Source organism: Amblyraja radiata, chromosome 8 (genome assembly GCF_010909765.2).
Source record: "Amblyraja radiata isolate CabotCenter1 chromosome 8, sAmbRad1.1.pri, whole genome shotgun sequence".
In the NCBI taxonomy this organism is placed as follows: Eukaryota; Metazoa; Chordata; class Chondrichthyes; order Rajiformes; family Rajidae; genus Amblyraja; species Amblyraja radiata.
Genome location: NC_045963.1, coordinates 63,543,002 through 63,569,692, shown reverse-complemented (window position 1 = coordinate 63,569,692; position 26,691 = coordinate 63,543,002). Strand labels below are relative to the sequence as shown.

Sequence of the window (26,691 nt, the reverse complement as noted above, 5' to 3'; positions counted from 1 at the left end):
GGTTGAATAAATTTTATCCAAACGTCTCTCCCAGATGCGATAAATGTTTGTTTCAAAACGCTAATATAACACATTCATTTGTAGGATGTACAAAGTTGAATACATTTTGGAGCGATATATTTGATATATTTACAAAGCTTTTTAAGTCCACAATAGAACCTAAAATGGAATGGATTATATTTGGAATAATAGTAGAAGATATCAATTTAAATAAAGACCAAAACTTTTTTTTAATTATGGGTTAATAATTGGAAAGAAATTGATACTTAAATTTTGGAAAAATACAACCATACCAACTGTTAAAATGTGGATTAGGAATATGATGGACATAGCACGCCTTGAAGAAATGAGACTCCGACTAATAGATAAATATGACCAATTCTTAAGGAGTTGGTCTCCTTTCATCGACTTTTTGGAATCATGTGATGCAGCGGTACCATAAGGATTGCTGATTTCAGTTCATGACGTGGATACATCTACATCTCTGACTAAAGATTTGAAAATTTATCTTTTAAGGGGCTTTCTCTCCTATTTCTACTTTCCACTTTTTCTTTTTTTTATATACACACTTCACGTTTTTCTATTCTCTACCATCTATTTTCCCTCTTTTTCCCCTTTCTATTGTTTTCTTTTTCTTGTCTTACTTCCCTTCTCAAAACATAAAAGTAGAGGTTGCACATAGAATGGATTATGGTATGACATAGTTGGCACCTAAAATTAGGTTCCACTATACTGTTTTGTACTGTATTAACTTCTAATAAAATAAACAAAACATTAAAAAAAAAAAAAAATGTAAGAAAAAAAAAGAAAAAAAAAGGAGTGCTGGAGTAGCACCGCGGGTCAGGCTGCATCCATGGAGAAGATGGCTGGGTGATGTTTCAGGTTGAGACCCTGCTGTGGTCTCCTTCACTTTACGGAAGCTTCTACTGTCTAGGGTTGAACTCATGGTGGAATTCCCTGAGTTCCTCAATTCTAGTTGCTTCATTACAGGAAAGATGTGGAGGCTTTGGAGTTGATGGCTCTGTTAGACTTCTTTGGTTAACTGAGGATGTTTGTGAGGGATGGTTCCTCAGCTTCCAAATTGTCTGTCCCTCCTGAGACTGTACAGTGTAGAGATACACTGCCATTGGAGGCAATCCATAAATGATGTGGAGGCTTTGAAGAAGGTGCAGAAGAGGTTCATCAGAACAATGCCAGGATTAGAGGGTATCAGCTATAGGGAGAGGTTAAATAAGCTTGCATTGTTTTCTCTAAGGGTCAGAGGCCAAGCGGTGACCTGATGGAAGTATATAAAATGATGAGGCAGAGATAGAGTAGACACTCAAAACCCTTTTCTAGGGTGGAAATAACAAAGGGGAGAGAACATAGCTTTACAGTCAGAGGAGGATATTTTAAGAGATGTGTGCGACAAGTTTAATACACCGAGAGTATCCTTCAATGCTCTGCCATGGGAGGTGGTGGCAGTAGATACATTTAAGACTCGTCTAGATAGGGACATGGATATGAAGGGATTAGGGATTATGAAGGGATATGGATCATGTACAGACAAGGAAGATTTGTTTAAACTGGCATCATGTTTGGCACAGACATTGTGGGATGAAGGGCCTGTTCTATGTTCTATGTTCAGTGAAGAAACGTAAACAGAAATGCTAAAATGGAACAGGGCTTTGTGGCCAGAGTACATGACGGACAATTGAGTGCCCATCTGGTGAATGCCCTCATCCTCAATTGGTCTGTCACGTGACACCTTCTGGAGCGGTAAACCCAGCACTGAGTTAAGCCGGCCAGTTATTCATTACCTCCATTATCGCCATCAGGAATGACAGGAGCATTCCTCCTGCAACAAGAGAGCAGTCACACCAGGGACTGCCTCTCATTTGGGTGACGGTTTGCTTGTCTCCAGGCTCTCTCTCCCTTTCTCCTGCAGTCGTGTTCCTGGCTCCGTTCGCACATTGAGCAACCATGGTAAGGTTCATCCTGCCTAGTCTGGGACAGAATGAGACTGCATGTAGCATCAGGAAAGTTAGAATGTGTGACGTGTAGAATCGATCCTCAGATCCACATGGATTATGTTACAAGATATCGGGTTGGGCAGGAGAGGATTTGAGGTAATCACCCCGCTGGCTGAGGATGTTGAGGGAAGCTTAAAGTTGTGAGGGATTTTGATTGAGAAAACATGGAGAAGCTGCTTCCAGAGACGGCGTCCCAAGGAAGTAGACTTTCAGGGAATGCCAGTGATCTGGGACTGGAAATAGGGAAGGGATTAGGATTAAGATCCAGGTTGAAATCTGAGAATGGGACCATAGGTAGGGATATGGACTGGGATCTAGAATGGGATTTGGGACTGTGAGCTGGGAATAGGATCTGGGAATTTGTGGTTGGAATCTGGATTTGATATTTGGAGCAGGGATTGGAAATAGCAAAATCTCTTCAGACTGTAAGCATGAAAGTAATTATCAGCACTGTTGAGACATTGTATAACACTACTGCATTTTATTGCATTTTTTATATCTATGTATGTGCCCATGTGTGTGTGCATGCATGTGTGTATGTGCCCATGTGTGTGTGCATGCATGTGTGTAGGTGCCCGTGTGTATGCGTGTGCGTGTGCGTATATGTATGTAAGAGGGTGTATATGGGTAAGTGATTTGTGATGCGTGCGCGAGAGAGATGATGCATGTGTGAAAGAAGTGTATGTGGGGAGGTGAGTGTATCATGCTTGTGTGAATGTGTGAGAGACGGAGTGTGATTGTGTAAGAAGGTTTATGCAGGGGAGTGTGTGTGTGTTGCTTGTGTGTGTGTGTGTGTGTGTGTGCTGCTTGTGTGTGTGTGCTACTTGTGTGTGGTGTGTGTGTGTGTGTGTGTGTGTGTGTGTGTGTGTGTGTGTGTGTGTGTGTGTGTGTGTGTGTGTGTGTGTGTGTGTGTGTGTGTGTGTGTGTGTGTGTGTGTGTGTGTGTGTGTGTGTGTGTGTGTGTGTGTGTGCATGTGTGTGTGTGTGAGTGAAAGGATGTAGCTGGGGAGTAAGTGTGATGCTTGTGTGAGTGTGTGTAAGGGGTATATACAGGGGAGTGTGAGTGTGTATATGTGGGTTTAAGTGTGCATGGATTGGCCTTCCCACACTCCCACGCTCTCATAGAAACATAGAAACATAGAAATTAGGTGCAGGAGTAGGCCATTCGGCCCTTCGAGCCTGCACCGCCATTCAATGTGATCATGGCTGATCATCCAACTCAGTATCCCGTACCTGCCTTCTCTCCATACCCTCTGATCCCCTTAGCCACAAGGGCCACATCTAACTCCCTCTTAAATATAGCCAATGAACTGGCCTCGACTACCCTCTGTGGCAGGGAGTTCCAGAGATTCACCACTCTCTGTGTGAAAAAAGTTCTTCTCATCTCGGTTTTAAAGGATTTCCCCCTTATCCTTAAGCTGTGGCCCCTTGTCCTGGACTTCCCCAACATCGGGAGCAATCTTCCTGCATCTAGCCTGTCCAACCCCTTAAGAATTTTGTAAGTTTCTATAAGATATCCTCTCAATCTCCTAAATTCTAGAGAGTATAAACCAAGTCTATCCAGTCTTTCTTCATAAGACAGTCCTGACATCCCAGGAATCAGTCTGGTGAACCTTCTCTGCACTCCCTCTATGGCAATAATGTCCTTCCTCAGATTTGGAGACCAAAACTGTACGCAATACTCCAGGTGTGGTCTCACCAAGACCCTGTACAACTGCAGTAGAACCTCACTGCTCCTATACTCAAATCCTTTTGCTATGAAAGCTAACATACCATTCGCTTTCTTCACTGCCTGCTGCACCTGCATGCCCACTTTCAATGACTGGTGTACCATGACACCCAGGTCTCGCTGCATCTCCCCTTTTCCTAGTCGGCCACCATTTAGATAATAGTCTGCTTTCCTGTTTTTGCCACCAAAATGGATAACCTCACATTTATCCACATTATACTGCATCTGCCAAACATTTGCCCACTCACCCAGCCTATCCAAGTCACCTTGCAGTCTCCTAGCATCCTCCTCACAGCTAACACTGCCCCCCAGCTTAGTGTCATCCGCAAACTTGGAGATATTGCCTTCAATTCCCTCATCCAGATCATTAATATATATTGTAAATAGCTGGGGTCCCAGCACTGAGCCTTGCGGTACCCCACTAGTCACTGCCTGCCATTGTGAAAAGGACCCGTTTACTCCTACTCTTTGCATCCTGTTTGCCAGCCAGTTCTCTATCCACATCAATACTGAACCCCCAATGCCGTGTGCTTTAAGTTTGTAAACTAATCTCTTATGTGGGACCTTGTCGAAAGCCTTCTGGAAGTCCAGATACACCACATCCACTGGTTCTCCCCTATCCACGCTACTAGTTACATCCTCGAAAAATTCTATAAGATTCGTCAGACATGATTTACCTTTTGTAAATCCATGCTGACTTTGTCCAATGATTTCACCACTTTCCAAATGTGCTGCTATCCCATCTTTAATAACTGACTCTAGCAGTTTCCCCACTACCGATGTTAGACTAACTGGTCTGTAATTCCCCGTTTTCTCTCTCCCTCTCTTCTTAAAAAGTGGGGTTACGTTTGCTACCCGCCAATCCTCAGGAACTACTCCAGAATCTAAAGAGTTTTTGAAAGATTATTACTAATGCAGTGGCTCCTAATCCCAGAATATGACATTCAGCTCTTCTTGAGGACAGCACAGCCATGCTCACACCACCAAGAACACTAGCCTGCACACTCATCTTCTCACACCTGACACACACGCATGCCCCCACACTGTTATACGCATGCACCTGGCTTCACATATAACCCTTGCACACCTGGCCCTCACACTCCTGCCATCATACACTAACCCTCACACACACCCGACCCCACACACAGCTGCCACACACCCTGCTTACCCACATCTCTAACACTGCTGTGCACACCTGCATCCCCCTGATACCTTCTGGAGCGGTAAACCCAGCACTGAGTTAAGCCGGCCAGTTATTCATTACCTCCATTATCGCCATCAGGAATGTCAGGAGCATTCCTCCTGCAACAAGAGAGCAGTCACACCAGGGACTGCCTCTCATTTGGGTGACGGTTTGCTTGTCTCCAGGCTCTCTCTCCCTTTCTCCTGCAGTCGTGTTCCTGGCTCCGATCGCACATTGAGCAACCATGGTAAGGTTCATCCTGCCTAGTCTGGGACAGAATGAGACTGCATGTAGCATCAGGAAAGTTAGAATGTGTGACGTGTAGAATCGATCCTCAGATCCACATGGATTATGTTACAAGATATCGGGTTGGGCAGGAGAGGATTTGAGGTAATCACCCCGCTGGCTGAGGATGTTGAGGGAAGCTTAAAGTTGTGAGGGATTTTGATTGAGAAAACATGGAGAAGCTGCTTCCAGAGACGGCATCCCAAGGAAGTAGACTTTCAGGGAATGACAGCGATCTGGGACTGGAAATAGGGAAGGGATTAGGATTAAGATCCAGGTTGAAATCTGAGAATGGGACCATAGGTAGGGATATGGACTGGGATCTAGAATGGGATTTGGGACTGTGATCTGGGAATAGGATCTGGGAATTTGTGGTTGGAATCTGGATTTGATATTTGGAGCAGGGATTGGAAATAGCAAAATCTCTTCAGATTGTAAGCATGAAAGTAATTATCAGCACTGTTGAGACACTGTATAACACTACTGCATTTTATTGCATTTTTTATATGTAATGCTTTGTAAATCAATTGAACTCTTGATTTTATTGGTCACACTGGGCTCAGTCAGTGACTGTAGTTCCAGGTTCAGACACTGTTCTAGCCCCAATTGTTGATTTATTTCTCAATGTTTCAAATGACATTTAAGGAGGCAACTGAACCGTCCTACCAGCAACTAGAAGAGCGGTCCTAGTTATTATCTGCCTCATGGAAGACTATTGAACTACCTTGAACTGGACTTCATTTTATCTTACACGAAACGCTATTCCCTGTATCATGTATCTATCCACTGTGGATGGCTCGATTGTAAATCATGCACAGTCTTTACGCTGACTAGTTAACAAGCAACAACAAGATTTTCACTGACAATAAACTAAACTAAACTAAGGGCGGCATGGTGTTGCAGGAGTAGAGTTGTTGCCTTACAGCACCATGGGGTTCAGGTTCGATTCTGTATTTGTGTATGGCCTGATTGTACTCATATGTTGTTGGATTGACTGGGATAGCATGCAACGTTTCTCACTACGCCTTGGTACATGTGCTCCAGAATAGCATCTTAGCCTCCAAGCTCAGGGAAAATGGGGCCTCATATACTGTAAGTGTCTGAACACTTGTCCTGCGAGTGTGTGTTGGAACAGTGAAGAGGGAGTTTCACTCGGTATCTGTCCCCGAGAGTGAAGGAATAGTATAGAGGGAGATTAATTCTGCATCCGACTCTTTTTTTTTTCCTTAACGAGGAAATAGCATTCTATTAATCACAGTTACAGAATACTGGTAAGATCAAAACCATCCAACATTTTGTAAACATTAATCAATCAGTCATCAGATTACAATGTTATCATATATATCCACAATGTTCTCGACACCCTGCGACAACCAGTGTTCATGGAATGCCCCCAGAGTCCCCGTGGACACCGCATGTTCCCCCTCCAGGGACACGCGAACATGGACAATATCTGACCCAGGGAGTGTGTGACAGAACAGTGTAGAGAGAGCTTTACTCTGCATGTAACGCAACATTGTCGTATTTCTTTGTCAAGATGCTTCTCGGCTTAAAATGAAAAAAATTGAACCTGAAACTCAAAGTTGTGAATTTGGATTTGTTTCCTGGGTTGAACTGAAATAATTTCAGCGCAATGGGATTGCTGTTTATCTCACTCTGAGTTACCTGTGAGCATTGTCCCAGTTTTCTATAACCTTGCTCATGAATTTGAAATTGTAGCGGAAACATAAGTGAAATAAGCAAGTGTCTCAATGAGCTGCCTCCCAGAGGACTCTGTCTCTCATTTAATTACACATTCGAAGATTGATCATGCACTGAACCTGATTTATAAACCCAAATAACCATTTCCACTTTCCCATCTTCCATTTCCTGTGCAATATCACAGAACCACACATCATCCTGTCTCGGAAATATATTACTGTTGCTGCTCAGTTTCAATCCAAGAACTCCCTGCCGAATAGCATTGTGAAGGCAAATTAATCCCACACATTAAATACAGGTCTTATCAAAGCTCTTCGCATCTCGAAAAGGATTCAAAAGATTACAGTCCTCTTCATTGTCCCTGTTAATAACTTCCCCAAAAACAGATTACAGAAGAGCTTCTCAGAGCTCCGGAAACTGGGCAAATTAGATCTAAAACCACCTCCGTCTCTTGAGGGTAGTGGTTTGTGGGCATTTCTCTGCCTTGAAATCTGTAACCAGGGGTGTACTTCAGGGGTCGGTGCTGGGATTTTGAATGAGAACATAGATCGACCAAGCAAGTGGTGGAGTTGTAGATAGCAAAGAAGGTCCTCCAAGGGTTCAGTGGGACATGGATCAACTGGAAGATTGGGCAGAATGGTGGCAAACGGTATTTAATTCATAAAAGTACGGGGTAATGTACTTTGCGAAGTTACATTCTGGCAGAACATAGAGGGTAAATGGCAAGGGCATAGCTTGTTGATAGTGTTGACACAAGTGGATAGGGTAGTGAAGAAGGCATCTGGTATGTTTGCCTCCATACACTGAGCTGTTAAGTGTAAGAGGTTTGACATTATGTTGCAACTGTACAAAACATTAGTTAAACTGCACTTGGAGTATTGTGTACAGTTCTGGTCACCAATAAGGATGTGGTAGCAATAGAGAGAGTACTGAAGAGATTCACCAAGATATTTTTTTACACAGAGACTGGTGGGAGCCTGGAACGCTTTGCCAGGGGTGGTGGTGGAAGCAGATGGATAGTGGCATTTAAGAGGCTTTTAGATAGGCAAATGGAAGTGCAGGGAATAGAGGGATATGGATCATGTACAAGCTGATGAGATCAGTTTAACTTGGCATCATGTTCAGCACAAACATAGTGGGCCAAATGACTTGTTGTTGTGCTGTACTGTTCTATGATTTATGTTTTATGTTGCCTAGAAAGTAAGGCAGTAGTAATTGTTTTAGAAGTACAGCATGGAAACAAATCCTTCAGCCCACCGCGTCCATGCCGACCATCGATCGCCTGTTCACACTAGTCCTATGTTATCTCACTTTTATATCACTCCCTACACACTAGTTAACCTACAAACCCACACGTCTTTGGGATGTGGAAGGAAACCGGAGGAAACCCATGAGGTCACAGGTAGAACGTGCAAACTCCACTCAAACAGCACCCAAGGTCAGGATCAAACACTGGTCTCTGGTGCTGTGAGGCAGTGGCTCTAACACGAGAGATTGGATACACTGGGTTGATTCTCACTGGATGTAGGAGGCTGAGAAACAACCTTTTAAGTCTATAATATTATGAGGGACATAGGTAAGAGATCATCAGAGGCACCTCTCCCAAGGCAGTGTAGCCTCAACTAGAGGGCACAGGCATAAAGTGAGAGGGGAGATATTTAAGGGATATCTGAGGGGTATGCTTTCCACAGGGCAGTGAATATCTGGAACAAGTTGCCACAGAAAGGAGTGGAGGCAGATTAAATTAGAGCATTTCGAAGGTTTTAGGATAGTTACTTTGTCGAGGAAGGGAAGGTGACCTAATGTAGGCAAATGAGACTTAGGTCATATATGCCCAGGAAATATTGGCGAGTTTGACCTTCGCCAGCTATGCCCTCCTTACCATGAGTATACCAGGCCGTGACAAACATGTAGAACCCCTTTAAACACATGATATTATTGTCACTTGTTACAGGGAGATACAGCATGGACACAGGTATTTCAGCCCATCGAGTCAGCTCCGATCATCAACTTACATTGATCCATTTTATTCTCCCCACATTCCCATCAACTACCCCCTGTTTCGACCACCACCCACACACTGTTGGCAATTTACAACATCCAATTAACCTACCAAAAGCACGGCCCTGGGACATGGGAGAAAACTAGAGCACTGGAGGAAACCTTTGCGGTCACAGGGAAAACGTGCAAACTCTACACAGACTGTACCTGAGGTCAGGATTGAACCTGAGTCGCCGGAGACATGAAGGAGTGTCTTGACGCATTGTATCCTTGTGTTAGATCTTCTTCAGACCCTAGCAATGCTCCCACTACTGTTACAACAGTTACTAGTTATTTGAACTACTACAGTCTCAGATCTCTGACGTACCTCAGTTGCTGTAACCAAGTGTTGCACACAGATAGACACAAAATGCTGGAGTAACTCAACGGGTGAAACAGCATCTCTGGAGAAAAGGAATAGGTGACACTTTGAAGAACCCCTTCTTCAGACTGAAAGTTAGAGGTGAGGGGGGGAGGGGAGGGGGGGAGGGGGGTGACGTTTTGACCCAAAACGCCATCCACTTTCCATCTCCACCTCTATCACTCAATCTGAAGAAGGGGTTCTGACCAAAACGTCACCTAAACTATTTCTCCAGAGATGCTGCCCATTGAGCATGTTATGTGACTTCAATGTAAACTGGCATCTGCAGTTCCTTCCTACTCGCTTGGTTGCGCAGTTAGCCTGGGCCACACGTACATTCTTCAACTGGCGAGATAAGACGGTTCCCATCTGCAGCTCCAATGCTGAGTGTTGACTTTGTGACCTCACTCCCACCCACCCACTGTAGATGTCTCTTAGCTCCCTCTGCTTCTTGCTGATTGCTTCACCACAGCTGCGCCCTCCGCACTCATGAGTTCTATTCACTGCGGGTTAATTGGCTGCTGTTGCTTGGCTGAGGGGTAGGGTCAGGGGGGAATAGATGGGATTTTAGTTTAGTTTAGAGATATAGCGTGGAAACAGGCCCTTCGATCCACTGCGAGCCAACCAATTATCACCCGTACACGAGCACTATCCTAGACACTAGGGACCAGAAGCCAATTAACCTGCAAACCTGTACGTCTTTGGAGTGTGGGAGGAAACCGGAGAACCTGGAGAAAACACACGTGGTCACAGGCAGAACCGACAAACTCTGTACAGACAGCAACCCATAGTCAGGATCGAATCCGAGTCTCTGGAGCTGTACGGCATCTGCAGTGCCGCCCTTGTGGAATGTGGGGTGATCCATAAATGTGGTTGATGGGGTGGGTGTCGGTAAGGTTAGACTCAGTTGGCTGAAGGGCAGGTATGACTTTTCAAAAATTCCTCATGCCTCAGAAGAGGGGACACTGTGCGTTCCTGGTGAGTTAAGGGCCTGTCCCACTTAGGTGATTTTTTCAGCGACAGCCAGCGACTGTCACAGTCGTAACAGGGCGCCGAAAAAGCAGCGACTGGACCCCCCCTTACGACAATGTCTCTGACAATCGACGACAACCTACCACCTTGTCGACGTCAAGCTACCGACAACCGGCAACCCATTAGGACGTCCACCTACAACCACACAGGCGACAACCTACAACAACCAAAGCCCACCTACATCCACCTGCGACAAGCTATGACAAGCAACGACCCTGTCGGCGACAACTGAAGACAACTAAAGATAATTCAGTCGCAGGTACCTGTCGCCGGTTGACGTAGGTTGACGTAGGTTGTCGCCAATGGAATTCACCGAAGGCAGCACCCGGCGACAACCAACGTCACCTGGCAACAACCTGCGTCACCCTGGCGACAACCTACGACAGCACGTACGACAGGGGAAGCCAAGCTACATCAGTTGCCAAAAGGTTTTGAACATTTAAAAATCCAGCGGCGACCAGAAAAATGTTACGACTCTTTAGGCGACTTGATGAGACAACTCACGACCATACAGGCATCACCGCGCAACCATGTGAAAACAGCCGAGTCGCCTGTAGTCGCCGATAAAATTGCCTAAGTGGGACAAGGGCATTAGACTCCAGCAACAGGGTCTCCTCATCACTCCAGGAAACATGTCCATACGATCACTCCCAGGCAGAGCTGCCAGGGGAATGGGCAATGCCAGCCCCAATATGGCCATTGGGTTGGCCCAAGGTACATTCAGTTTGTGTAACTACTTTGAGCTGCCCTGTACCACTCTGTCATCCACTTCCTGTTTGACATTTATACAGGTCCAAGGCACCGAGGGCTACCGGTTCCGGAACTGGGCAAACACCTACACCTGCCAGCCGGAGTTGTACTTCGAGCCGCTGTCCGTGGAAGAGATGCGGCAGGTGAGCAAATCGCACAATGTCCTGCATGTATCGTGGGCGGGGGGTAGTAATGGGGCAATGCACAGAGCCAGCTTGGAGGGCAGGTACAGTTACTGGTCATGGAGAGTAAAGTTAACGAGAGGAAGATCCTGCTTTAATGCAGCATAATCTGACCTGATGGACTGATACACAGCAGGAGCAGTCAATGAGGAAGAGAATGAACCCTGAGGCAGTGAGGTAGAGAGTGTAACAGTGGGACAGTGTGGTAGGGAGTGGACACTGGGACAGTGAGGTCGAGAGTGTAACACTGGCGCAGTGAGGTGAAGAGTGTAACACTGGGGCAGTGAAATAAAGAGTGAACACACTGGGACAGTGAGGAAGAGAGTGAACACACTGGGACTGTGAGATAGAGAGTGTAACTCTGGAACAGTGACGCAGACAATGTACCAGTATGGAACGTATTTTTCCAGTTATATGCCGAGTTCCTATCGACGGCAATCTTCCCACTGAGGGACGTTTCCTGTTTCAAGGTGCCAGGGAGGCAAGTGCAGTGAGCCAGCTCATTGCTTGTGTCCTGTCCACAGATCCTGGAGATCGCACAGCAACGCAGCAAGCGGGTGAAGATCGTGGGCTGTGGGCACTCACCCTCCAACATCGTCTGCACTGACGACTATCTCGTCCAGCTCAGCCACCTCAACAAGCTGCTCAAGGTAAGGTTGAGAACACGTGCTCATTTCACAGCACAGTCCCCTTGCACATCGTACCCAGGCTGTCCTCGAAAAGTGAAATAAGTGAACAAAGGGATCTGGGCATTTGGCAAGAAAATGGTGTTGGGATGGGAGACCAGGCATCATGTTATTGAGTCGTGGAGCAGGAACGAGGAGTGAAATAGCCTTCTCCCATGCCTATTTTTGTGTTCTGGATGCCTCCACCAGCTGCCCTTCAGTGAGGCAATACTGATGGATATTCTTCCTTGGCAGGTGGATAAGGAGAAGCAGCAAGTGACGGTCGAGGCAGGAATGCTGCTGTCTGACCTGAATGAAGAGCTGGCTTCGCTCGGACTGGCTCTGTCCAAGTGAGTGTGCAAACTGCGGGGTTACCTGCACAATCTGCCCATGCAACTTCCAACCTATCATTCCGGGTCGAACTGGCTGGGCTGGGGAAGAAATAACCAACAGACTCAGAGGGAGATCATTCACCCCAAAATGCATCAGTCCCCAACTGGATCCCCTCAATATTCTCTGCAACCCATCAATCTCCTTCCTGGGATAAATAAAGTTCTATCGTATCGTAACTTAACCTGTTCACTGCTGGGTTTTTTTTCACTATTGGCCATGATCTGAGTATACCCGGGGGAGGCATTGAACAGGTTAACTCTTCCTGCCCCAATATATTTTCACTCATCTCTGTTCTAGTCCCTTTAAGAATATTGTCTTCTTCCTGAGATGTCGAAATGATTTCTCCAAATGTTGTCTGCAGTGTCATTTTCTTTCCTGTGTATTTTGCCAGACATTAACTCTCAGTTTTGGGGATTTGGGGGTTGGGCGGGAAGAAAGAGAGAGAAAGGGAACATTTCTTCAAGTGAGAATTGCATTGTTCTATCTGGGACATGTGACAATACAACACTCTTGATTCTTGACTCATGAAAACACATGAGGGGAAGGGAACAGGAGTAGGCGACTATGCCATTCGAGCCTGCCCCATCTTTCAATATGATCATGACTGATCTATCTCAGGTCTTTCCTAAAACTATGTTGATTTGGTTCAATTCGATTAAGGCCTGCTAAATAACTAGCTATTTCTTTCTTGGTTACAGTTCGCAGCATCTTGCCCATGTCAAACATAAACCTAAACAGTAGTTTCCCTATCTTTTTTCTTCCTCCTTTCACATATTTGGTTTTCCAATCCATTGGTACACTCCCAGAGCCAAAGGTGCTTTGAAAAGCTTTGCAATGTCCTCAACCATGAAATTTGGTATTGGTTTATTAAAATTTAATGAAAAGTGTTGATTCAAATTATCTACCATTTTCTGTTTCTCGTTATTGATCCCTCATGGATCCCACACTTACTCTGGCTACCGTCATCCTTTTTATCTATATCCATCCATCAGCCCACTACATCCATGCTGATCATCGATCACCCATTCACACTGGTTCTATGTTATTCCACTTTCGCATCCACTCCCTACAAACCAGGGAAATTGAGAGATGTTAATTAACCTAGAAACCTGCATAGGAGGTGGGAAGAAACCAGAGTACACAAGGGAAACCCACACAGTCACAGGGAAAAGATGCAAACTCCACACAGACAGCACCAAAAGTCAGGATCAAATCCGGGTCTCTGGCACCTTGAGGCTGCACCATTGTGCTGTCCATTTTTTCTCTCATAATTATAATTGGCAACACGGTGGCGCCGCGGCAGAGGTGCCACCTTACAATGCCAGAGACCCGGGTTCAATCCTGAATACAGATGCTTGTCTGTATCGTGTTTGTACGTTCTCCCCGTGACCTGTGTGGGTTTTCTCCGGGATCTCCAGTTTCCTCTCACACTCCAAAGACATAGAGCTTTGTAGGTTAATTGGCTTGGCATAATTGTAAATTGTCCCTGGTGTGTATAGGATAGCACAAGTGTGCAGGGATTGCTGGCCAGTGCAGACTCAATGGGCCAAAGGGCCTGTTTCATCGCTGTATCTCTAAACTAAATTAACTAAAATATATTTTATCCTTCTTGCTATTTGATCTCTCATGGCTGGTTCCTGAAAAATTCTCATACCTCCTGTCTACCACTCTGGTCTCTTCCACTTTCATATGTTTTAGTATTTTTATTGACCTCCTTGGTTAAGTACAAATGGTTCATTATTCTCACCGAGTCCCACTTTCTAACAGGGGATACATTTCTGCTGATCATGATGAAATGGTTGCTTAAATATCTGACACACCTCATCTCCTCTCTTTTCACTTAACCTACTTCCCCAGGCCATTATAAACAACTCCACCTTCATACTTTGGTAATTGCCCAGTAAGTTTTGTAACTGAGATTCTTGCACAGACTGGATCTGGAATTAGTTTAGTTTAGTTTAATTTTGTTTAGAGATACAGCAAGGAAACAAACCCTTCGGCCCACTGAGTGTGCGCTGACCAGTAAACTCTGTACACTAACCCTATCCTACACACAAGGGACAATTTACAATTTTTACCAAAGCCAATTAATCTACAATTTGTCTTTGGGGGGGAACCGTAAAAAATCACACAATCACGGGGAGAACGTACAAATTCTCTAAGGTAGCAACTCTACCGCTGCGCCACTGTACTGCCCAAATTATCCCATCTTGTGATCACTATTCCCCAGAGGATCTTTAATTAACAAATATGGTAAGACCTGACTAAAGCCTTTCCCCCTGAGTTTTCTTCCTTCTTTATTTGCAGGCAGACATTAACCTTTCACCCTCACTGGGCAGAGAGACGTGCATCCATGCACTCATGCCTGCGTGAGAGGTCAGGGGTCGAACAACCATGTTAACCAGTCTCAATAAACCACTCAGCCTAATCAGAATGCAAGAGTGTTGTATAATGTATAAATTACTTGTTTATATTCACAGCAGTCTTGCAGGTTTGTGACCTTACCGTACAGCGAGTGCTAGTGAATCATGTACTGACCTCAATGATTAAATGACACTCAATGATGTGGTTACTGCCCCGATGAAACATTGGCAATTAATTATCACAGCACGAGAAATAAGTCTGCATTCAGCAAATATCAGTATGTTACTGTGGTTATTAAATAAGTTAATAGTTCACCATGCGCTTGCTGTGCCAGATCTGTGCAATATCGCGTGTTGTCGAGGTAACAGAGCATTTCAACTGCGCCATTGCAAAAACAAAGCCACTACAGCCAATGCCAGTTGTGGCACGGTCATAGCGGTAGAGTTGCTGCCTTAGAGCATCAGAAACCCGGGTTCGAACGTGAATATGGGTGATGTCTGTACGGGGTTGGTACCTTCTCCCCGACACCGCGTAGATTTTCTCCGGGTGCTCCGGCTTGCTCCCACACTCCATAGGCATACAGGTTTGTAGGTTGATTGAGTTTTGTAAAAATTGTAAATTATCCCTAGTGTGTAGGATAGTGGGTGTAGATCATAATATCATAAGTAATATGAGTAGAATTAGGCCCATCAAGTCTACTCCGCCATTCAATCATGGCTGATCTATCTCTCCCTCCTATCCCCATTCTCCTGCTATTTCCCCAAAACCTCTGACACCCTATATGGTCACAGTTTACGGATAAGAGGGAAGTCTTTTAGGACCGAGATGAGAAAAACTTTTTTCACAGAATGTGGTGAATCTGTGGAATTCTCTGCCACAGAAGGTAGTTGAGGCCAGTTCTTTGGCTATATTTAAGAGGGAGTTAGATGTGGCCCTTGTGGCTAAAGGGATCAGGGGGTATGGAGAGAAGGCAGGTACAGGATACTGAGTTGGATGATCAGCCATGATCATATTGAATGGCGGTGCAGGCTTGAAGGGCTGAATGGCCTACTCCTGCACCTATTTTCTATGTTTCTATGGCGATCGCTGGTTGACGTGGACTCGGTGGACCAGAGGGCCTGTTTCAAGGGCCAGCGTACCATGCTGTGCACTTATGTATGGCTTGATTGTACTCATGTATAATATTTTCTGATTTAATTGAATTGCATCCAAATAAAGGCTTTCCACTGTATCTCAGTACAGTGGAAATAATAAACCAATACCAAAAACTAATCCGGATGACGTTGAGGGGGCCCAGTGAGAGGAACGCCAGAAAGTGACACTAGCACCTCTGCGTTACTCCCAGTCTTGGATGAAAATTTACCGTAACTCCTACTTTCAGCCCTGCAACACAATCTATTTAATTGTCAGTCTCATAAAACAGCGCAAAGTCTTTTGAACAGGACCTGAAATGCAATCTGACAAGATTTGATTTCTGCTCTCTCTAAGTCATTAAAATCCTTGGATGCTGATCAGTCTCGATAAAAGTGCTATTCATCAGTTTCCACACAAACAGGGCAGATTACATAGGCACAGAACCAGCTCCAACCATCTCTGGGAATGGATGGGGGTTGGGCCAGGGTGTGGGAGGGGGAGGGCTGGCTACACCAAGGAGCTCTTTATAGCATGTCTCAGACACAGGCAGAGGGACATTAGATGAATTTACAGCTGTCATACATACGCATATACATTAAGTGTATTGTGTGTATTCTGTGTGTTGTGTGTATTCTGTGTGTTGTGTACATTGAATGCACTGTGTGTGTTATGATTGTGTTGTGTATATTGTGTGTGTGTGTTGTATGCTGTGTGTTGTGTGCGCTGTTTGCATTGTGCATGCACCTGTACTCTGTCCGCCAGGAGCTCCCGTTTCCTCACCATTTCAATTTCCCTTCCCATTCCCTCACTGACTTGTCCGTCCTGGGCCTCTTCCACTGCTGGAGTGAGACCAAATGCAAACTTGTGGAATAGCCCTCATATTCTGCTGCCCTCATATTCCGCTTGGGTAGCCTACAACCCAATGGCATGAACATTGATTTCTCCAATTTCAGGTAACGGTGCCTACCCCTACTGTCTCTCCAACAACCACCCTTCTTACCCATTAGATAGTACCTCTCTTACCCAGTTCCTTCCTCACCCACACCATCTGCCCATCACTCAAATACTCCACTTGTTGGGTTCCTTCCCCTCCATCCATCTGCCCTCCCCATCTCCCTTATTTGATCCCAATCTCCAATGATCTTTCCTATCATATTCCATCATCCACAACCCCTGGTTACTTCCAGCATCATGTCCCAGCATGTTATCCCCATCTCTCCCTCCCTCACCCTGACTCCATCCGTCCTTACCTGGATCCACATATCATTGCCAGCTCCTGACCCGTATCCTTCACCTCTTTGTACTGGCTCTCTCCCCTCCACTCCTTCAGTCCAGAGGAAGTGGGAAAGGTCCCAATCTATCACATCTACTGTCCACTTCTCTCCACCTGCCCAATCACCTTATCTGCGCCAGGGACTGATCCTGTGCCGAAATGCTGATACTAACAACATGCTTTTGCTCCTACAGTCTTGGCGCGGTGTCGGATGTGACCCTAGGAGGAGTGATTGGAACTGGCACCCACAACACTGGCATCCAGCATGGCATTCTGGCAACCCAGGTACCAGCTCTGCCCATGGGCGATTGGGGCACCAACTGCTTCTCGATGGGATGTGTACTAAAACCCAGGCTGGATAAACCCACCAGACCTGACCCCTCACACAGCCTTTCCCTTTGCACTGGAATCTCTTAAAACAATAACAGTTGGTTAGGCAGTGTTTGTGGAGAGAGAAGCAGTTAATGTTCCTAGTTGCTGTCCTTTCACCAGGACTGTTCCCCTCAGTGGGGGGTTTTCACAGCACCTGCTTGAGTCTCAGTCAGACTCGCTGGTTAAGACTAAAGACAGAGTTTATTGACTGTCTTCAATGTATCAAGTCAGGAGTTCACAGCAATTATTCTTTTAATGACGGTATGCACTGGTATAAGGTATTGGCACCTCTTAAAAGTTAAAAACAAGATTTTTAAATTTTTGACATTCAATATTAAATTATCAGTCAATTAGCAGTTAATTGGTCACAAAATCAAAACAAGTCGGGTTATATTGATGGAAACATTGTTGATAAATGTAGCTTGATTTTTAATTAACATGCACCTTGCCTTTTGTCTACAAAATGTGTACTGGCCAAGAGTGTTTAAATATCATATGCACCAGGGAACAATGAAATTAAATTCTTACTTGCTGCAGCTTTACAGGCATTAAATACAAGAACACGACAAATGTATACAATACATTTTTAGTCATACTGGGCAACTAGACTGTAACAATGCAAGCTGAAGTGTGTAGTGCAACCTAGTCCATAGTCGTCCATTGCTGAGGGAGGTTTATAGTTTGGTTTGTGCAGGGTGGTTCAAGCTGTTCATGAACCTACAGGTCTTAGCCTCCTGTATTTCTTCCCGATGGTAGTAGCGAGAGGAGAGCGTGACCATGGTGGTGTGGGTCTCTGTTGATATCCGCTGCGTTTTTTAGGCAGTGCTTCCCGTAGATCCCTTTGATGGCGGCAAAGTCAGCACCCGTGATGAATTAGCTGTAGGTTCCTTCGTACTTGGGCATTCAAGCTACCAGACCAGTACGCCAGGTTAGCTGGACTAGAGTCCAGAGTTACCCCGTTCCTCTGTTCCCACCCTGACCCAGCAGAGTATGTTCATGCTATTGCCCCTCCTCTACACCCTGTAGAAGACCAACACACCAGCAGCGGCACATTCATTAGGTCACGCTCGAAGCTGGTGAGGTATTTCCCTGGGGTCATCACACACTTCCCGTCCCTAGTGCTCTGGCTGCTTTAACCCAGTTCATCTAACTCGCCTCTGCTCCCTAGGTGGTGGCTCTGACCCTGATGACTGCTGCCGGCGAGATCCTCGAATGTTCGGAGTCCGTGAACAGCGAGATATTCCAGGCCGCCCGACTGCACCTTGGCGCGCTGGGGGTGATTCTGTCCCTCACTATCCAGTGTGTGCCCGCCTTCCACATCGAACTCCAGCAATTTCCACAAACGCTGACAGAGGTACAGTACTCTCCACCACCAATGGGGGCAGCACTGAGGGGAGAACAGATCAAAGAATGGGCAAGAGGAGGTGTGTTGGATAGAACTAGTGTACGGGGATCACTGGTCGGAGCAGACTCGATGGGCCTAAGAGTCTGTTTTGCCTGCTGTATCTCAAAGACAAACTAAAAATAGTGTCCTGGGCCCAACCATCCTCAGCTGCCTCATCAATGACCTCCCTTCGGTCATAAGAAATGGAGGAGTTTGCAGATGATTGCACAAGTCCAATTCCATTCCCAACTCATCAGCAAATGATGTAGCCCATACCTGCAGGCGGCAAGACCTGGACAACATCCAGGCATGGGCTGATAAGTTGCAAGCAACCTTTACACTGATGAAGTGCGGGCTCGACGGACCTGGTGGTCTACTCTCGCACCTACTTTCTATGTTTCTATGTTTCTATGTTTCAATGATCATCTCCACCCAGTGAGAGTACAGCCACCTATCCTCACAGGTTTCCTCCAAGTCACCGACCATCTGGCCTTGGTGATAGGAGTAGAATTAGGCCATTCAGACCATCAAGTCTACTCCGCCATTCAATCATGGCTGATCTATCTCACCTACTAACCCCATTCTCCAGCCTTCTCCCCGTAACCTCTGACACTTATGTTAATCAAAAATCTATCAATTTCTGCCTTTTAAATATATCCACTGACTTTGCCTCCACAGCTTTCTGTGGCAAAGAATTCCAAAGATTCACCACCCTCTGACTAAATAAATTCCTCCTCATCTTCCTAAAAAAACATATTTTAATTATGAGGCTATGACCTCTAGTCCTAGACTCTCCCACATGTGGAAACATCCTCTCCACATCCACTCTATCCAAGCCTTTCATTATTCTGTACGTTTCAATGAGATTCCCCCTCATTCTTCTAAACTCTAGCGAATACAGGCCCAGTGCTGTCAAACGATCATCTTATGTTAACCTCATTCCTGGGATCATTCTTGTAAACCTCCTCTGGACTCTCTTCAGAGCCAGCACATCCTTTCTCAGATACGGTGCCCAGAATTGCTCACTATATTCAACTGCGGCCTGACCAGCGCCTTATAAGGCCTCAGCATTACATCCCTGGTTTTGTCTATAAGCCCTCTCGAAATAAATGCTAGCATTTACTACAGATTCGACTTTAGTTTAGTTTAGTTTAAAGATACAGCATGGAAACAGGCCCTTCGGCCCACCGAGACCAGCAAACCCCGCATGTTAACACTATCCTACTACTAGGGACAATTTACATATACACCAAGCCAATTAACTTACATACCTGTACGTCTCCGAAGTGTGGGAGGAAACCGAAGATCTCTTAGAAAACCCACGCGGTCACGGGGAGAACGTACAATCTCCGTACAGACAGCTTCCATAGTCGAGGTCAAACCCGGGCGTGTGGCATTTACAATCATTGAAGCTTCTCTTCAAAGTAGAACTGTGACAAGGCAACTGTTGATAGAAAGGATTAATTGCCACTGTTTTACGATCCATTTTCATTTACTATTTGGGCTGAATCAAAAAAATGAATTACACTTTCTTACAAAAGTTAAGGATGAATTTCAAATGTTGGAGAAAGGAACTCAATCATGGTTTAAAATGAGGAGATTTCAGGAGAGAGTGAGAAGCCCATTTATCACAGAACAGCCCGGTCCCACTCTGCCACCATGGCCATCGTTCATGGCACTTTCTATTTTTTATGTTGTTATAGCAGAGACTAATTGGCCTTTTGAGTCAATGCTGGCTGCTGGTGGAATAATTCTGTCAGTCCCATTCCTTGCCTTTGGTTCCCTGGCCCTGCAAATGATCCACACTCCTGCTTCTATCCAACCCTGTGAAAACGCTGACACTCAAGCAGTGAGTTTCAGGTCATCATCACATCATCACATCTCCTTATACTGACAGCTCATCTGCTCGAGGAGCAGAATTAGGTAATTCGGCCCAATCAAGTCTACTCCACCATTCAATCATGGCTGGTCTATCTGTCCTCTCAACCCCATTCTTATGCCTTCTCCCTATAATTCCTGACACCCATACTAATCACGAATCTATCAAGCAGCGCCTTAAAAACACATAATGGCTTGACCTCCGCAGCCGTCTGTGACAATCAATTCCACAGATTCACCACCCTCTGACTAAAGAAATTCCTCATTTCCTTTCTAAACGTACGTCCTTTTATTCTGAGGCAGTGGCCTCTGGTCCTAGACTCTCTCAATTGTGGAAACATCCTCTTCATATCCACTCTATCCAGGCCTTTCACTATTCGGTAAGTTTCAATGAGGGGTCCCCACATCCTTCTAAACTTCTTACCAGGTCTAAAGCAGTCATGACTTTGTATCCTTTCCACCTAACATCTCCCTCTCCGATTCTACATTTCACTCCTTACTGACCTATCTTATCACCATTTACACCCTCCTGTCTTCTCCACTTACCACCTCCAGCCTTGGTTACTACCCCCACTCTTCTTGTCCCCAGCTTACTCATATCACAATCAGCTCACCCTATAGATCCTGCCACCCATTGCCCAGTCCCTTCGTTCCACTTCTTTCTATCTCTCCTCAAATCATCAGTCTGAAGAAGGATCTTGACCTAAAATGTAGTCGGTCCATTTTCCTTTACAGAAACTGCCCGACTTGACGAATTCCTCCAACAAAGACACAAAGTGCTGGAATAACTCAGTGAGCCAGACTGCATTTCTGGAGGACATGGATAGGCAACATTTCAGGTTGGGACTGAGCAGCCTGAAGAAGGGTCCCAACGTAAAATGTCGCCAATCCATGTTCTCCACGCTGTGATCCTCTAGCACTTTGTGTCATTATTTGGTAAACGAACATCTGCAGTTCCTTGACTCTATGAGTTCTTCCAACAGTTTGTTTTTGCTCAAGGTTTCAACATCTCCAGTCTCTTGTCTCCTCATGCCTCCATTTGGCCTTTGATTCAAGGAAAGCAAAGGAAAGAAGAGGCATGAAAAATAAAGCCGCAGGCAAGGATATGGGTGGAAGTGGATGGTGGGAGGGGAAAGAGGGGGGAAAACAGGGAGATGGAAGAAGTTATAGGACAGAGAGTTGAGCATAAGGCGGAGGGGAAAGGAACGGAGCGACTGGGGTGGTGGGAGATATTGGAAGAAGTGTTAGTGCACCAGGGTGCAGAGGGGAGGTGGTGGTGGGAGGGATGAAGTGAAGGTGGACTGGTGGATTATTATCAAAATAGGAAAATTCAGTGTTCATACAATTACATACAACATCTGAGCTCCATCCTTGAGGACCAGTGTGAGGCTGTAAAGGACCGGCAGCGGCAGAGTCGGTCTCACTGATGAATGGTGTTATTGAGCTGTCAGCAGGCTGATTAATGAGATGGCTCCACATCCTGCAGGTCGCTTCCTGCATGATCTGGGCAGGTACATCCCTGCAGTGAGACCAGGAGCTGATCATCGCTGTCTCTCGCCAACATCCTCATCACTCCTCCAGCAGCTCTCAGGGCCCTGGCATCGGCTGGTTACACATTAATAATGACCTGCTTACTGCCACTTGCTGGGAGACATGACTGCGGCCAGACTGGTCCAGTGCACTGACCCTGCATCGATCAGCCTAGCACAGCCCCACCTTCAACTAGAGTAATCAGTTCGAGTGCGACCCCTTACGTGTGTGTGTGTGTGTGTGTGTATGCACATGTGTTAGTGTGTGTGTTTGTGCAAATGCATGTATGTAGGCTTACACCTGCATGTGTGAGTGCATGTGTTAGCAAATACATGTGTGTAGGCTTGCATGTATGTGTGTGTTTGTTTGTTTGTCTGTGTGTGTGAGCATGCCTGTGTTAGTGTGTGTGTGTACAAATACATGTATATAGGCTTGTGCAAGTGAGTGTGCAAGTGTCTGTGTGCGTGTGTTTGTGTGTGTATGTGAGCCCCCCCCACCCCCCCGTGACCTGCGTGGGTTTTCTCTGGGATATCCCGTTTCTTCCCACGTTTCAAAGACTTACAGGTTTATTGGTTAATTGGATTGGTAAAATAGTACAATTGTCCCCCGTGTGTGTAGGATAGTGCTAGTGTAGGGCATGATCGTTGGTCAGCATGGACTCGGTGGGCCGAAGGGCCTGTTTCCACGCTGTATCTCTAAATTCTAAAATCATTCCCCTCCATAGATACTGCCTGACCCACTGAGTCCCTCAGCAGTTGTTCTTTTGTTCAAAAGATTCAAATATCTGCAGTTTCTTGTGTCTCCTTGAATCCTTTCCTCTGTTCACCTGGGAACGTCTTCCCAAGATACAGCTTGGAATAGAAAGTCTGCTTCGGGAGTCTGTGTGTTAAAGGGTGCTGACATTTGCTTGCTTAAAGTGTATCGAGCTTGCCTTCAATGATCAGTGCAATGGGTGTAAAAGTCAATAAATCATGTTGCACCTGTATAAAACTGCAGTTAAATCACTACCTAGGGCATTGCCTGCAGTTCTGCTCACCTTACTATAGGAAGAATGTGGAACCCAGGATGCTGCCATGTTTCCATTCCTGAGGTAGGATTATGGCTGCAGGGTCAGTTTGTAAACGAGATGAGGCATTTATACAGACACGTGTATAGGCACGGAATGGAGGGATACAGATCATGTACAGGCAGATGAGGTTATTTAGATTGGCATCAACGTCACTGCAGACACTGTGGATTGCAGGGCTGTTTCCATGCTGTATGAAGCCATGACACTAAGCACAAACAGAAGACAAGTGATTTTTCACACGTTACGTAAAGGTCCCAATGAGGGTGAACAAAAGGTTGTGTTTGAGTGTGACAGGATGTATAGATGTTGTGTTTGAGTGTGGCGGGATGTATAGATAAGGTGTATAGATAAGGTGCAAATGCATGTACATTAGCACAGTAATGCCATTCCATCTGTATCTATGAGGATGCCTTTCCAGAGCGTCACTGTCAATAAGCACTGTGCCTGTATTCCCAAAGCACACATGAATAAATAGTGTGAGGCAGAGACAGCCTTGTAGATGCTTCTAGTTAGTTACACTCTCCTGCCTTCATTGTCCTCGTTTGTGCATTATAGTCATGTGCAACCTTAGGCCAGTGACCCACATAAACCTGATGGAGCTCAGTCTGCCTCGGGCTACGACTGCTGTGAAATTCTGCAGCAGGCAGTCTGACTCTTCCATTAAATTGCTTCTGCTCTATTTCTCTGAGAGTTTAGCTCTCGTTGCTGCCAACTTCTAAAGTCTGCATCCGTTATCCTTCCTTGCAATGAAATCAGACAGTCAATCTGAGACTCTCAGTGTACAATGCAACCGGCCACTCCACCCAACACTTTTGGCAGAGCTTCGAACCCCCTGACCCAGCAGCTAATCACATTTCATAGGTTTAAGGTGAGGGGGGAAAAGATTTAATAGGAACCTGAGGGGTAACTTTTTCACACAAAGGGTAGTGGGTTTATGGAACGAGCTGGCGGAGGAGGTAGTTGAGGCTGGTGCTATCACAACATTTAAGGAACATTTAGACTGGTAGATAGACACAAATTGCTGAAGTAACTCAGTGGAGAAAAAAGTACCATCACTGGAGAAAAATATATATATGTGACGTTTCGGGTCGAGTCCCTTCTTCAGACCTATTCCTTTTCTCCAGAGATGCTGCTTGACCCGCTGAGTTACTCTAGCATTTTGTGTCTATCTTTGGTGAAAACCAGCATCTGCAATTCATTCCTACACATTTAGATTGGTACATGGATAGGATGGTTTAGAGGGATATGGGCCAAATGCAGGCAGATGGAATTAGTGAAGATGGGACAAACTGGTCGGTGTGGGCAAGTTGGGCCGAAGGGCCTGTTTCCACAACGTACGACTCTATAACCCTCTATGACACATATCCATTATGTAGAAGTACAAAATAACATATGTTTCTTAGATGTAGGCATTGATGAATGCCATCATTCACTGTTCGCTGTTGACTGCCCTCGAGAATCAGGTGAAAATGTGCTGGTGAACTGCTGTAGTCTTTCTACAGTGGTAGCAAGGGGCAGCACAGTGGCACTGCAGTAGTTTTGCTGCCTTACAGCAGCAGAGACTCGGGTTTGATCCTAACTACATTGTCTGTATGAAGTTTGTAAATTCTCCCTGTGACCACGTGGGTTTTCTCTGGGTACCTTGGTTTCATCCCACACTCCAAAGACATGCAGGTTTGCAGGTTAGTTAGCTTCTGTAAATTGTCCGTAGTGTGTAGGGTAGAACTAGTGTATGAGTGATCATTGGTTAGCACGGACTGAATGGCCTGTTTCCACGCTGTTCTCTAAACCTCTAGTGAAGGGGCTCCTGCTGATGGGGAGGGAGTTGCAGCAATTTGACCGGTGGTTACAACAGAGTGGGAATATATTTCCTAGTTGGGATGGTGTGGGACTCCAAGAATAGTCAAGAGTGTTTTATTGTCATATGTCCCGAAATGGAACAATTAACTTCTTACTTACAGCAGCACAGCAGATATGTAAACATAGTATCCTGTGAATCTAGACATTACTGTATTCAGGTTCCTGAACCTTTTTCCCAATGGCAGGAGTGAAATGAAAGTGTAGCCAGGGTGGTGAGGTTCTCTGATGATGCTGGCTGTCTTTCTGAGGCAGCGATTCCTGTAGATACCTTCAGTAGTAGGAAGGTAAGTACCCGTGATGGACTGGGCAGTGTTGACCATTTCTTGCAAATGTCTTTGTTCCTGGGCGTTCGGGTTGTTGAACCAGGTCATGATGCATCCAGTCAATATGCTCTCTGCTGTACACCTGTAGATGTTCACGAGAGTATTCGTCGACATACCAAAAATTTTGGATCTTCTAAGGTAGTGGAGGTGTTGATGGGCTTTCCTCAGATTGCATTGATGTGCTTGGTATTTCTCTGCACCTGCTGTCCTTATCCTCGATGTCTGAGGTGAGGTGCTGTGGGAATAGGCTGGGTGAGTAACTGCAGTACATTTTGTACACGGTACACATTGCAGCCACTCTGTACCAGTGGTGGAGGGAGTGAATGTTTAGGGTGGTGGATGGGGTGCCAGTCTAGAGGGCGGCTTTGCCTTGGAGTGAATAACATTAGGGGAAAAGAGAATATTTCTTCACAAGGATTCTCCATTGCATTCTCTTCAATCTCAATGTATCTTCAGCCTGAATGGTCTTGTTATATAGATAGCGCTGTAATGTTGGAATGCATCCAATTTGTGTATGGCAAATGCGTATAAAAAGCGATGAGATTGACAATTTGTTCAGCTAGAATGGATGTGGTGTGAATGATTATCTCTGCGTGCAGGGACTTGCTAGAGATCTGAACAATTGTCTGTAAACACAGGTCTGAAGAAGGGTCTCGACCTGAAACGTCACCTTCTCATTTTCTCCAAAAATGCTGCCTGACCCGCTAAGTTACTCCAGCATTTTGTGTCTGTCTTTGAACACCTGCAGGTTCTGAATGATCTGGACATTCACCTGAAACAGTCGGAGTATTTCCGCTTCCTCTGGTTTCCTCACACGGAGAAGACCACGGTATTCTACGGCAACCACACGGACAAGGTGCAGTGCTCCATACCTTTGCTCTCCGAGTTTCTGTGTCACTAGTCACTGCAATAAATGTACAGAGGGCCACACTAGAGAGGGCACAACACTGGACCTCCTCTTGGGGAACGAGGTAGGGCAAGTGACTGAGTGTCTGTGGGGGAGCACTTTGGGTCCAGTGACCATAATACTATTCATTTTTAAATAGTTATGGACTAAGATAGGACTGGTCCACAAGTTAAGGTCCCGTAGTTTACAGTTCAGATTATTGTCACGTGAAAAGCTTTTTGTTGCATCAGCGGAATGTCAATACATGATTACACTCGAATAATTT

General features: G+C 45.6%; 1 protein-coding gene across 2 annotated transcripts in view; it reads left to right on the top strand.

Moving 5' to 3' along the window:
• The first annotated feature begins 1,911 nt into the window (after positions 1-1,911).
• LOC116976310 (L-gulonolactone oxidase-like) overlaps positions 1,912-26,691 on the top strand; it is a 38,883-nt gene continuing 14,103 nt past the window's right edge. Inside the window, exons 1-7 of one of the 2 annotated variants that reach the window (XM_033026083.1) lie at positions 1,912-1,965; positions 11,134-11,235; positions 11,799-11,924; positions 12,195-12,289; positions 17,298-17,388; positions 18,644-18,829; positions 26,268-26,375. In XM_033026083.1, the coding sequence (XP_032881974.1) occupies positions 1,963-1,965; positions 11,134-11,235; positions 11,799-11,924; positions 12,195-12,289; positions 17,298-17,388; positions 18,644-18,829; positions 26,268-26,375 (711 nt within the window). In that variant the 5' untranslated portion in view covers positions 1,912-1,962. Of the gene's footprint in view, positions 1,966-5,025; positions 5,171-11,133; positions 11,236-11,798; positions 11,925-12,194; positions 12,290-17,297; positions 17,389-18,643; positions 18,830-26,267; positions 26,376-26,691 lie in introns of those variants that run through there. The other variant, XM_033026082.1, reaches the window with a different exon arrangement.